This window comes from Juglans microcarpa x Juglans regia, chromosome 2D (assembly GCF_004785595.1).
Source record: "Juglans microcarpa x Juglans regia isolate MS1-56 chromosome 2D, Jm3101_v1.0, whole genome shotgun sequence".
Classification (NCBI taxonomy): Eukaryota; Viridiplantae; Streptophyta; class Magnoliopsida; order Fagales; family Juglandaceae; genus Juglans; species Juglans microcarpa x Juglans regia.
The window spans coordinates 35,289,315-35,303,478 of NC_054596.1; the positions used below are offsets into that span (position 1 = coordinate 35,289,315).

At 30.9% G+C, this 14,164-nt stretch overlaps 1 protein-coding gene across 1 annotated transcript; it reads left to right on the forward strand.

Annotated features, from left to right (window-relative positions):
* The first annotated feature begins 10,894 nt into the window (after window positions 1–10,894).
* On the forward strand, window positions 10,895–12,646 carry LOC121250673 (probable caffeoyl-CoA O-methyltransferase At4g26220). Its single transcript, XM_041149857.1, has 5 exons — window positions 10,895–10,966; window positions 11,102–11,181; window positions 11,530–11,674; window positions 12,077–12,208; window positions 12,356–12,646. The coding sequence occupies exons 1-5, from the start codon at window positions 10,895–10,897 to the stop codon at window positions 12,644–12,646; spliced, it is 720 nt and encodes a 239-aa protein (XP_041005791.1).
* Window positions 12,647–14,164: the final 1,518 nt, after the last annotated feature.

Genomic DNA, 14,164 nt, shown 5'->3' on the forward strand with positions numbered 1-14,164 from the left:
GCCAGTCATGTTCACCCAAAGCTTCCAGACTATGATGCCTTAGCTGCACACTTCATGTCTCTCCGGCAGAGTCGCTAACAAATTTAGGCCTCGTTTGTTTTCACAACCATTCTCATCTCATCTCATCTCATTTAATCATTACAATTTTTCCAAATTTCCACACAAAATAAAATAAACAATTCAACTTTTTCAAATTCCAAAACAAAAATAATATTAAAAAAATATATTCTAATAATATTTTATTCAACTTTCAGTTTTTATCTCAACTCATTCTATCTACGAAAACAAATGAGGCCTTAGTTAGTTGCACATAGGATACAGCTAATTTTTTACGTGATTATTATTGGTGTTTTCCTTACAATGCTTCTTGTTGTAAATGCCGTTTTGATTTTAGATTCAAATGATTTTGGTTATAGGATTTGTAAGATGAAACTTTCCTTTGTCCAATACGAATCAAGACAGTTGCACTATTTGTATTTTTTCCTCAAATTATTTCTTCTACAATTGGCGTAATGCAATAAAATGTTTTCTTTTGGTTGAGTTGGGAGATGAAAATTCTAAGGTTGCAGCCCTTTTTATCTTGTATGATTGTTTACATTTGTCCATAATAATTTCTGTTCAACTTTTATAGTTGCTCTCATACTTGAAGCTGGCTTGATTTTAAATAGTAATGTCTTGAGAATGTTCCATGCTTGGCCTTTGATCTGTATATATGCCTCATCTCCATGTCAATCGATGTCCAGTTTATTTCATATATATGGGCAACCTAAATGAAATATCACTCTAAATGAAGTTGTATGTTTTTGTCGAAGGGGATTCCCATAGTAACCCCACAATGCTTAAGGCCCCTCTCCCAAAGATAAAAGATAAATGCATTGTTTGCCACACAAAAGAAAACAGCTATTCTTTGTACGTTTGGCCATGCTCAGTTTGGGATTGCTAAAGATTCTACTTGGATTTTAACTCCAATATTGTTTTTTTTTAATCTAATATTGATTAATAAGTGATAAAGATAAGTGGTATATAAGATCTCGTATTGTTTAGGAAAGAAAAATTCTTGCTCTTTATAATGGTTTTAATGGAGTTTCAATTGTATCATTGACTAGTCCTTTTAAATTATAGCTCACATGTGGCTTGAGCCTCCCTTGGAATGTCGCATTGCCTCTAATAATTCTCTATAAAACAGAAGCAGAAATTTTTGTGTTCTTTTTCTGTTACCACTCTTGAGAATTGTAAGAACTGATCTTCATATCAGAAGTACCATAATAAAGCAAGGATCGGATTATCGCTTCCCAAGCATTCTGTAGTAATTGGAGCCTACACTGGGGATCATTTGGCTCAACGTTAATTTCCTCTCAGGTATTTGTTACTCTATTTCTCTTCTAAAACCACAGGAATTTTTTGCAGCTTTTTGTTTGATATAACTAATACAAAACACACACACACATACACAGACACACACTAGTTAGGAGCTTCCTCAAGTGTAAGTGTTGCTCTGCGTTTTTTATATGATAAAATATAACATTCAAAATGCATATAAATTAGAATAGATCATTGAGATTAAGAATCATTGAGGAGAAATAATAATTGTTAGCATGATAATGAACGAAAGTGTTTTGGAGTTTTTTCAATTATAAAACATAATTGCTAATCTGGTAGTAGCAAAGGTAGCAAACCAATGATAGATACGTGAATCAAAACATGGTTTCCGAACAAGTTAAGCCAATAGGCAGATATACAACCATTGTAAAATTTAGTGTTTGTTAGCTGCGGACATGTATTTGTTTCATACACGATCAGGCTATGAAGAAGATGGTTAACTTGTTTTTAGGAGATGGAGTTTTTTTGTTCATAAAATGGATCTTCCCAATTCATGTATAGTTTTCCTTCACTGCAAGGCTCATGCTTAGCTCTACATTGTTTGGATATATGAAGATGATCTTGAAGGTTGAATGTTTTGGATTAAACTAATGAGAATGCAAATGGAAGGGAATAAGAATAGAATGTTAACTTTGACATCCTTTAGTACACTAACCCATACGACTGGACCACTTATATTTTGTAAATATTAATGGACAGGAAAATTATTAAATGGTCTTGTTTCTAAATAACTCATACCATATAGTGTTATTCTTTAAAAAAATGGCACAGAAACCTAATCCTAAGCCAGTCATAGAAGGGGATAACCGAATTTACCTAAAAGTTGCTCAAAAAAATATCAGGGGTAAAAATATAATTTTATTTAAGAGAAAATACAATTTAATTAAGGCAAAATAAACATTAAGGAAAGATGAAAAATAAAAAAACACAACAAGAGACACCGAACATCTAAATGAAAACCTTAAGGACAGATAATTTTGCATATCAAACACAAAACACTATTATAATAAAAGAGACATTATATATATATATATATATATATATATAAACAAATGAGATGAGAAAATAAAAGAGTAACAAAAGAAAAACTCATTCCCAAATAAACTCAAAGTATAAAAACATAATTTTGTTTGAGACAAAATGTACTATTCACCTTTCGATAGGCGCTTATATATACACTAGCATGGGGCTACGGGCAAGGCATGTATGCCCCTTGTATGTAGTGTCTGGTTGGAGGAAAAAAACAATCCTAAAATCTCTTCACAGAAGCATATAAAAGTAACAATTCATTAAATAAAAACTCTTTAAAAACAAACTCTAAACAACATCTAATTAAAAATAACTTCTAAAAATCTAAAGAGCTTCAACTGAGAAGAGAGACGGAGAAAACTCATACCCACATAACGGTGAGATTTATAGGCAAGAAGAGAAATTCTAACGCTGAAGAACCCAGAAATTTGTATAAGAAAGTGGGGAGTAAAAGATATTGGAAACGTGAAAAAGTGAGGAAAAAAATTTCGACCAACTTTTGGATAAGAAGAAAGCTGTAAAGAGATAAGTGAAACACCGTAAAAATACACTTTACATAGTTGGTGAGGTAAAGAAAAGCACAAAAGGATGGAAATTTGAGAAAACAGATGGCAAAATTGGACGAAAAAATACTATTCATCTTGTACAGAGCATTCAAGGGCATAACTGTAATAACAATCAATTACACATGGGCATAAGTGGAATATAAAGTGTCAAACAAAAATACTATTCATTCCTATTCATATGCCTATAGGCACTTTTAATATATAAGGGATATCTCCTTATACTTAAAAGCATCTATCTCCTTATAAATAATAATGAACAATGCTTTATGTTTAACAATTTTTTTTTCCATCAATGCTCCTGACAGTTGGGTCTTATTATAGTCTTCTACTTGCTTTTATATATATATATATATTTAAAGTGTCTATATGAGATGAACAAGAATGAATGGTAATTTGTGTTTGACACTTTTTACCCACTTTTTCCATTTATGCCACTGTTTTGCTTGGTCTGAGTTTCGGACTTTAAATCACAACTCTTCATCTTGAATCTCTAGATTTGATGTGGTACATCAGATTATAAAGTTACTTTTATTATAAAGTAGATCTAAAAGATTTCATAAAGTCACGTCTGTTTGTGAGTTTACTTTGTATAATCTCTTTGCGTTTGTAACAGTTTTCAAAATAGAGTATTAATTTGAAATTTAAAAAAGTATAAACTTTTTTCAAATGAAAATAATATTATTTTAAAAAGTGTTATTTAGTATGATTCATTATTATGAGAAATAATATGAAGAAAATTATTATTTTTTAAAACGATATTCTAAAGTAATAAAATATTATTCTTTAAATTTAAAGATAATATTTCCATTTTTGAACTTAAATATAATATTATTATTCTTTGCAAATTTGAAATTGAAATATCGATCTTACTTCTTAGAAAATAAAAGCATATTCTTACCAAAATAATTTTTTAAAGTATAAAAAGTGTTTTTAATTTTTTTTAATAATAATTTTAAAAATAAATTACAAAGAGATTAATATGAAATGTGTTACCACAAAAAAATAAAATAGTGAATGTGATAAATTAAAGATTAATTATAAACTGATGCATAAATTGAAACCTAAAAATAATAATTACATTTTGTAAAATGAAAATATTATTAGTCCAATGACTATGATTTATTTTTATGAATTACTTTGAAAAGTAATATGAAGATAACTTTTATTTTTTTCAAATAACATTATATGAAAAAAATATTATTATTTTTAAATCTAAGGAGAAATATAAAAAAAAAAAAAAAACCTAAATTGTTAATTTGTTCCACAAAAATTCAATAAGTAAAATATTTCATTCTTCTTATTATTATTTAATTCTAATTAGTATTAGAATAACAGAAAATTTCATTGTATTTGTAATAAAGAATTAGAGGACAAGAACATAATTATACAAATGAGGATAGTGTGAACTCAAATACAAATTACTATTCATGAGGTTATAGCCTTTTTTTTTTTTTTGTAGAATAGAGATATATACATATACACACATATATATAATATATGTCTATGAAACTCATAGAGAAAAAGGCCTATATCTAGTGTAAACTTCATTATCGCACTTGTAAATTTGTAATATTTAATAAGATTAGCAAAGAAACAATATGCAAGACTTTCGGCTTCATATAATTTTAATTTTTTTATATTAATACAAACTAAACTCACAAGTTTACTTTATAAACCTATTATTCTTTAGCCTGATTTTCATACATTAGAGCACTCCCAACTCCCAATGGACCCTCTATAATATATTTTTCTTCATATTTATAAAGAGATGCTCTCAAAAAGGCTCTCCATTGGATCTTCTATTTTTAAAGAAACTTTTACATTCATCTACAGGAAACCGCTAGATGTAGAGAATTCTGTTCATCATTGTAAACATTTTTAATTAATTTCTCTTTCCTTCTGCACGCCTCTCTCAACCTCAACCTTCTGCAGTCTCAAACTGATTTCCTGTCTGACCCTCCCATCTTTAATGTTCATATTTAAGCTTCAAGGTTCATATTGCTTCAATGTTCATAAATTTGTACAAGAGGTTTGACATAAATTAAAGAAAAGTTATTTGCCGGATTTTGACTCAATTTTTTTAAAAAAAGTAGTGACTCAATTTTTTTAAGAATATTTTTTTTACAATTATCGAGAATGAATATTCTCATAATATACTTTAAGAATATTTTTATTATATAATATCTTCTTTTTATTTTTTTTAATTAATTTATATTTTGGTTTAATTTATAAATTTGAATTAATTTAAAATAGAACATAATTATATGACATTGTATATGGAGAGATATTACAAATATCAAAATATATGAATATATCATTGGTAGTTAGAGAAAATATTTGAAATGAATAAAAAAGATTAAAAAATTATAATATTTGAATGATATGAAGAAAAAATAAATAAATTAATATATAATATATTATAAAAGTTAATATATAAAATAAAAAAAAATTTAATGATTTATTTTAAAAAATAGAATGAAGGATCCATGCTCAGCTTTGACATTTTCTGTCTTTCGCTTGCAGTAGATGTCATGAATCATGATTGCTGATATGGGAGAGGAAAATGATATTATAAATCTTAAATTTGCTTAATTTTTTTAATGTTTTCGATGTTTTTATAAAATAATATTATTTTTATAAATTATTTCAATATCTCTTGCAATTATTTTTAATTATTTCACAATTTTAAAGCCCACGCGAATCTCCTTGAAAGTGTTGCTTCCGTTCTTTCCTTCACAAAAAGTGTGCAATTATTTAATAAAAATTTGTATTTCATGTCAGAAGTCACGTGAAATCTCATGATATATATAAATCTATTCTATGAATAAAAGAGCCTATACGGATAAACAGTAAATTTTCTCCAAATCTCATGTTTTTAATTTTATCCCTGATTTTCTCTAAATTTTGTTTTTCAATTTTATCCCTCTTCATTTCGGCTTTTCCCGTTTTTTCTTTGTCATTTGTTTTGTTTTATTCACAAATTTACGTTTTTATCCCTTCGTTTAATTAAGAATTTTACATCTTTGCCCCTATTTAAGACCGCACACACAAATCCTAACAAACTCCGACTACCTTGCCGTGGTTTTCTCAACAAAATATAGACAAAATAAAATCCAAACAAAATCTGTTCCTATATACATGAAACTAAACTAAACTAAATCTAAACATAATATGCAATAAATGTCTACATGATGTTAAAAACAAACATTCTTCACATATGCAAACCACCTTCACTAACCAGAACTGATTTCACATATGCTTTTTTTATTCTTCTAACCAAGTGCTATATGTAAGGGGTATATGTGCCTTACACATAGCACCTTCACTAGTATGTATGTGTGTGTATATATATACATATATATTACTGTTGGGTGTTGATTACCTTCCCCACTCACCCATTTTAAAAAGGTATAAAATAAATAATAAATAATTTTAATGTTTAATTGTCTGCTTTTGGTACGTTATCTTTTATGGGTAATTCTTATTACAGTCCACAGATGGAGACTGCTTTGCAGGCCGAAATGAAACACAGTGTTTCATTAATAATGAAACGATAGTGTTTCATTTCCTGAAAAGAGAAAAATCCCTTCCTTCCTCATATCACAGAGAAAAATCCCTTCGCCCCATCGCCCCACACACGTAGTCTCCAAGCACCATTGCCCTCTACAACATCGAGATCAAGGAAGAACTCACACTCTCTCAACTACATGCTATGACTTTGATAGGTAACTGCATTCTATGCTGATTATGTTTTCGTTAAAACTTTTTTTTTTCTCAATAAAACACAAATCCTACTATATATTATACATCTTGTCGATGAATGGCTACAACCAAAAGTCTTTAATTTGTTGGTGAAAAACTTGCTATACATTCAGAGACTACTTGTATGTGTAGGTTGAAACCAGAAGAACATCGTGTCAAATACAAGTAGAATACATTTAAATTGTTCCTTTACACATGGTCAAGTTTTTCTCATTCTCTTTCTTTTGGCTGAGTCACAAATGCTTTACATGAGTCATAAATGAGTAAATAAGAAATCTGCACTCTACTTGTTTGTAAAAATTCGTGAATGGATTCCATACGGGTTATTCATGCTTGCAGTGTATGTGTTTGAATAGCCTTTTGATTATGCAAATTGGTGTTATATCATCAAGTTCATGGCCAAATGGCCAAAAGTATATCATCAAGTTTCAAAGATCTCCTGACCCATCTCTGTCTATACATGCTGTCAGCTTACTCTTGGAAGCAATCTTTCTCAAAGCAAAATCATTGCAAGGTCTTGGGAGGTTTATAGGTATTTCCTTTATGTTATACATCAAGTTGGAAATATCAGAACCAAAAGTGAAAGAAAAACAACCTAAGCTTTGATGATCGAGTAATTTATGGAGGAGAAGATTGCCACGACAGTGGGGTGATTGGCAGTGGAGGGCCCAGATGCACGACACATAGAGGGAGAGAGAAACATAAATGAGTTTTCAAATTTTTGGCTTGTTCTTTATTTAGAAATAAGGATGTTTTGGTCAATTTTATGATAAAAATGGGGATAATTTTGTCTATTCCTATATTATGACTGCAAAGGAGTCCTATTTGTGGATTGTACGTAGCGCGACCCATCTTTTATTACATTAATAATTATGTGCAAAACATGATCTACAGGAATACGGATCACACTTAAATGAGTGAACCACACTCTGATATCAATTGAGATTACTCAAGTATCTCTATATAGTAACACAACGTTTTACTAATTCACTCAACAAATTAGTTAGTCGTCAACCATGTAATTATTTAACAATGAAGTAATAATATAAAATAAATAAATTGCATAACACCAAGATTGCTAACGAAGGAAAACCTTTTAAAGAACTCTTTAAAGATAAAACCTTACGGAGCAGCTAAACCCATAAAAATCAATTTTATTATTTGAATATCAGTTACAAGAAGTTTCAATTACAAAACTTTTATCAATTGACACTCTTATTTGACCAGACAAACGACCCATTTTTCTCTACCGCAGTAGCAACCAGAACCTTTGAAGATCTTTAAATATTAGCTATTCTTTTGGAACTCGAGTGGTTCAATCATGATCACGCTATCTCAATCTTAGATCAACGATCACACTCTTAGAGAGAAACAATATAAAAATTCTTCAAGAAATTTTATCACCAAAATATACACTGAAAAGTGCTATAAAAAATATCCAAAATTGAATCTCTACGGATCCTAATTAATAGGATTATTTAAATAAACTATCTATTGTAGTAGGATTCTGCTGATGGAGAGACTCTATCGCGAGTGACTCTTCTGGCGAGATGCTGACACCTAGCACTTAGGCTCGGTTTGGTTAGCCAATACAGATGAAAACATCTCATCTGCAGTTGTACCGTACAGTAGTTTTGGCTATCCAAATATAATATTTCATCTCTTAAGTTTTAAAAACATCCACTTAAACGAAAAGTAAATAAACAGTATAAAACAGTGAAAATTGACATGAACAGTGCACAATTCGGATACTCTATAAAACAATGAGACCCACACTTTTTTCAAATCTAAAAAATTAAAAACTATCTCATCTCATATCAATATCTAAACACACATTTTTTTTACAAATTATTTCATCTCATCATAACTCAAAAATTTCACTACTATTCAAAATATTTCATCTCATCTCATTTCATTTGTATATCCAAATAAGGCATTAATCTTCTCAACAGTTTCAGTTTCTCATTCAAACTCTTCTCTGGATAATTATAGAACCTTTGAAACTCGATTTTCACACTCTTAATTTATCTAAAACATTTTTTAATAACTTCTAGATAAACTCAAAATAATTATAAATAAAGTCAAAATATTTTACATTTATCTATATTATAAAATTAAAAATAAAATAAAATCTATTATTTTAATCTCCTAATCTAATCTAAACTTATCAACGACTAGTCAAAACCAAACTCCGACAAAAAGTGTGCAATTATTTAATAAAAAATTGAATTTCACATCAGAAGTCACGTGATATATATATATATATATATATACATATATATTACTGTTGAGTGTTGATAACCTTCCCCACTCACCCATTTTAAAAAGTTATAAAATAAATAAATAATTGAAAAGTTATTTAATAAATTTACTGTTGGGTCTGCTTTTGGTACGTTATCTCTTCGTTACATTAATAATTCTGTGCAAAACATGATGAGATACAGATAAGACGTTAAAGAATGGCTGCTCGTTATCAAAAAAAAAAAAAAGAATGGCTGCTCTATTATTTCCCTTTTAATATAAAATTTTCAGTCTGGCCTCCTCCTAATTGATTATCTCCTCCGAACAATCTTTCTAAACTAACCTTCTAAACTTGCATTGCTTTTCTTTCTCGCTTGCTTTAATCAGTCTTCATTTCAGTATAATAAAGAAGGGATCGATCCGGCATCTCTCAATATCGTTGGCTAAGCAAGCACTTATAATTAAGTATTGTGCTTGCAAGTTCTTCCTGCCGCTGCTCAAACCCAGAAACCATTTTCCTTCAGGCACGGGCTCTCTCTCTCTCTGTCTCTCTCTCTCTCTCTCTAAGTAGGCTACAGCCACTAACAATATATATCATTGGGAGTAGTACTACTTCATCACCAGGTTTTTCTCCTCCAAAACCTGACTAATTTTGCAGCTAAACTATTTACAGACAAAACTCAGAACATCAACGTAGTTGACATTTTTGTATGTACGTAATATAGGCCATATATATCCATGTTCTAATGATTGCTTGCATTGAGGATGATGTTTGGCACTTTTTTTAGGTATACTCTTGTATTTTGTATTTTGTATTTTTTTTTAATGAAAGAGGTTTTACAGTAGTTATTATTGTCCATATAATTTTGAAAACATCTTGATCTGATGATATTTGGCAGTGATCTGTCAATGTTTATAGCTGAGACGAATATATATATATATATATATATATATATATATATATATATATAGTTTGTGTAATTTGTATAGTACTGAATCTTCTGATCATGTGGTATTAGAAAACTCTCTCTCTCTCTATCTCTCAACTCTCTCAATATTATTGATCAGGTTGATGCTTCTGGCTATTTTTTTTTTCAAAAAAACTGTTTGGATATATATATATATAATATTTTATACAGTTTTGATTTTTTTTTTTTTTTATGAATTGTTGCATCTAGTAAAAATAATTTTGCACCCAAAAAAGAAAAATAGAACCTAATATGACAACTCTTTTTAAAACTTTTACCATTAAAAAATTATGTTCTAGTTACTGAATGGAAGAAAATTTTATTTGCTAATTAAGCATATATAGTACCAATATGTAATAAAAAAAAAAAAAAAAGAGTGATTTCAACTCCCAATATTTTTTTTTTTAATTCCTACCCAAAACAAAATCACCTTTACTAGTGTTTAGTACTGATCGAAGCCGGACATTGAAAATCTTTTGTGTAATAATGTCATGATATAATTTCCTCCCCGTTTATGTTATTATTAAATACAAATGAAATGAGTGCTATAAAGACATGACATTCTCCACTCCCCATTTAAGTTACTATTAAATGAAATTCAAATAATATATATAATTCCTATAAAAATATATAATATATATAATTAAATAACTCATAAAACTATATATAGGATTTTAGTTTTTAAAAGAATAAATAATATGTTTCATCAGATTACTCATTTTAATTTAAATTAGTAGCATTTTAGTTTTCCTAGTGTTTGTATAATAATTATGAATCTTTTTAGCATGAATATATATATATATATATATATATATATATAGAGAGAGAGAGAGAGAGAGAGAGAGAGAGAGTACCAGTACTACAAAATTATAAAGATTGAAGATGAGTCATGTTCTAATTATTTATAGCAACTCTAATTTGCATGTTCAGGTAACATCAGCGTCCCAAATGGAAAACAAAACAAAGCAAAAATTGGGGATGAAAAGCCATGTAATATTGCAAAGTGAGGATTTAATGGAGGTACTTCCATAATTATCTTTTTTTCTTTTCTTTTTCTTTTTCTTTTTTTCAACTTTAGCTGCTAATTATTTGTTAATTTATAATATAATGACGTTTGATCGATCTAATAATTTTGCACTAATCATGATCTGGCAGTATATACTAGCCACTAGTGTGTTCCCAAGAGAACCACAGCCTCTCAAGGAGCTGAGGGAAGCTACTGCAAAACACCCTTTGTAATTGTTCTATGATCCTATCCTATTAATTAAGCTTCATACATATATACATATATATATATCAAAAAATTAAAATAAAATGTATAAAAAAGCAAAAAATAATTTTAAAGAATATTTATTTGACTTTTTGAAAACAAGTAAAAGATAGACATAAAAGAGGATAAATAATTCTATTTGAATACCTTTATACTGCACACCATCCACGTGACATAATTTAATTTAAAAGAAAAAAAAAAAGAAAAAAAAAAAGAGCAAAGAAAGCTGGCCGGGTCATCGTATTTTACACTTGCATGAGTGACTACATGAAATATATAATAGGCTGGTGAACAAACATATTATATTATGCAGTGCATTTCTGGGCGCATCACCAGATGCAGGTCAGTTAATGGCTATGCTCTTGAAGTTAATGAACGCAAAGAAGACCATTGAAATTGGGGTCTTCACTGGATACTCTCTTCTCCTCACTGCTCTTTCCTTACCTCATGATGGCCAGGTTTGCATAGCTATTAAATTTTATATATATATATGTAATGATTTGCGTTGGTTTAGATAATGCAAATCTTGTACAGAACCTTTGAAAAAAATGAGATCTAATTAAAAAAGATTATTTTGTAATAGTGCATGGGCTTCATATATTTTCAAATGAATTGAATGAAACTTATCTTTTCTAAACTTTTATGTAGCCTTTCTATATATTTAAAGAAATATTTGATTTACAAAAAAATATTAAATTTTAAACTGACGTAATTTAATATAGTATATTTTTTATTATAAATTAGATCTTAATTATTAATTTGTGAACGTGCTAAACTAATACCACTTATCCTGTATTCATTTATATATTTGTCTAGTTTGTAATTTGTATGATCCGTGCTTCAATCTCAAAATATTGCAGATTACAGCTGTAGATCCCGATCGGAAAGCCTACGAGATAGGGTTGCCATTTATAGAAAAAGCTGCCGTTGAACACAAGATTAACTTTATCGAGTCACAAGCTTTACCGGTTCTTGATGATCTTACACAAGACGTAAGTTTTGCCTATTTGCTGTTTTCATCTGAGCTTCACCTGAAAATCGTTTTTCCTGTTTTCATCAACATATCTGAAGGATTCTCTCTCTCTCTCTCTCTCTCTCTCTCTCTACATATATATATATATATCTCATGATTAATGCAGCTAAAGAATGAAGGGAGTTTTGACTTTGCTTTTGTTGATGCGGACAAGAACAATTACTGGAGTTACCATGAGAGGCTGTTGAAACTGGTTAAGGTTGGGGGGCTGATTGTCTATGATAACTCGTTGTGGGGAGGAAACGTTGCTGCTCCTGAAGAGGCTATTCCAGAAAAGAAAAGAGCCTCGACAAAGATTACAATTGAGTTTAACAGTTTCGTCGCTGCTGACTCTCGTGTTGAAATATCTCATGCTTCTGTGGGTGATGGCATGCTCATCTGCAGGCGAATTTGCTAGAATATAGTCAGTGTTATGGCCTCTCACTGGGATGGGTGAAGGAAGGAGATGAAGGGAGCACCAAAAGGATGGGGGAGTGTGTCGAGTGAAGTGTTCGTCGAAGTGGAAAGTGGAAGGTTAGGGATTATGTGTAAGGGAGCTCGCAACGCAGTGTTTGAAGAGGAACTGAAGCTCACCGTTTCAGAGCCAACAAGCAACGGCGTCGTTTTGGGCCCAAGCTTAAATAAAGTCCTGTTGTTTAGAGTCTGTCGTTTTACTGCTTTTATTTACTGTTTGTTTTACAATTCAGTTACTACTTTACATGTGCCGCACTGCTATTAGATCAATTGGTTATCCCTGCATGGATATGTAGACCAGAAAGGCACTGAAAGAATCATTTGGAACATTTTAAGAATTGACACTATTTGGGAGGTTAAGGGATTCCCTTAAAGAACCCTAATGCAATTCTGATTTTTCATCTCTACCATTTCATCTAGCACTTATCATTACTTCCGTCCCTTTTACTATACACTGCAATCACATTTCACATTTCCTTTACATTTACACAAACAGAAGAGAACCCTTACAATTGGTATCTAGAACCCACAATTCTAATGGCATAAAATACAATGTCCAACAAACAATAACAACAAAAAATGCTTGCTCACCATGATCTAGGGGTGGGCAGCGGGGTCCCGCCCCCGCTGCCCTGCCCCGCTTGGCTTTCGCCCTGCCCCTGTGAGGTGGGGCGGATCACCCCGTCTGGCAGATTGGGGTGGGGGGGGGGGGGGGCAGGGCCACCCGCCCGCATCTGGGTCTACCTCCGGGTTTATATCAAAACCCACCCCCGGCCCCCCTCCCGAGCCTTCATCTCCCTAGACGACCCTCTCACTTCTCCCTCGCTCTCTTCTCCCTCGCTCTCAATCTCTCCCTCTCTCTAAGTTCCCGGCGTCTTGCACCCGGTCCCTCTCTCTGCATCGCCGTCCCCGTCACCATTGTCGTCGCACGACTCGCACCCGGTCCCTCTCTCTTCATCTCAGTCACCAAAGGTCCGAAGGTAAGAAACCTAAATTCAAAATTTAATTTTTTTTTGTGATTTATATATTTAATGGAGATTGGAGAAAGGATGGGATTTATGGGAGATGGAGGATGAGATTTTGTGAATTGTGTGCTGTGGAGCTTAGATTGTGCATGTGGTTTGAACTTTGGATTTAGGGGTGAGTCCCGTCCGTTTGTTTTTGTTTTTTGTTGTTTTTTTTTTTTTTTTTTTTGCATTATGTAATGTGTGTGAATCATGATATTATTTGTGTCTAATTAATTCGGATTGGAACCCTAAATTAATTTAGAGCTCCAATCCAAAACCTTAAATTAATTTAGGAGTTTGAAAGAAAAAAATTGCTATGCAGTGGTTTATTTCCTTGAGACCCTGGATTTGCTGATGAATGTGAAAGTGAGGTTTCCTTAGGCTTTAATTTGTTAGGGAACTATGTGATTGGTTTCATATGAGAATATTTCACCCTAAATTTGCATTGCATTTAA

What these genes read in the sequence shown, in the direction of transcription:
- LOC121250673 (XM_041149857.1), top strand. Translation starts at nt 10,895, where the DNA reads ATGGAAAACAAAACAAAGCAAAAATTGGGGATGAAAAGCCATGTAATA. An exon ending in AAAGTGAGGATTTAATGGAG is followed by an intron (nt 10,967 to 11,101) that starts GTACTTCCATAA and finishes ATGATCTGGCAG; the next exon opens with TATATACTAGCCACTAGTGT. An exon ending in GCTACTGCAAAACACCCTTT is followed by an intron (nt 11,182 to 11,529) that starts GTAATTGTTCTA and finishes TATATTATGCAG; the next exon opens with TGCATTTCTGGGCGCATCAC.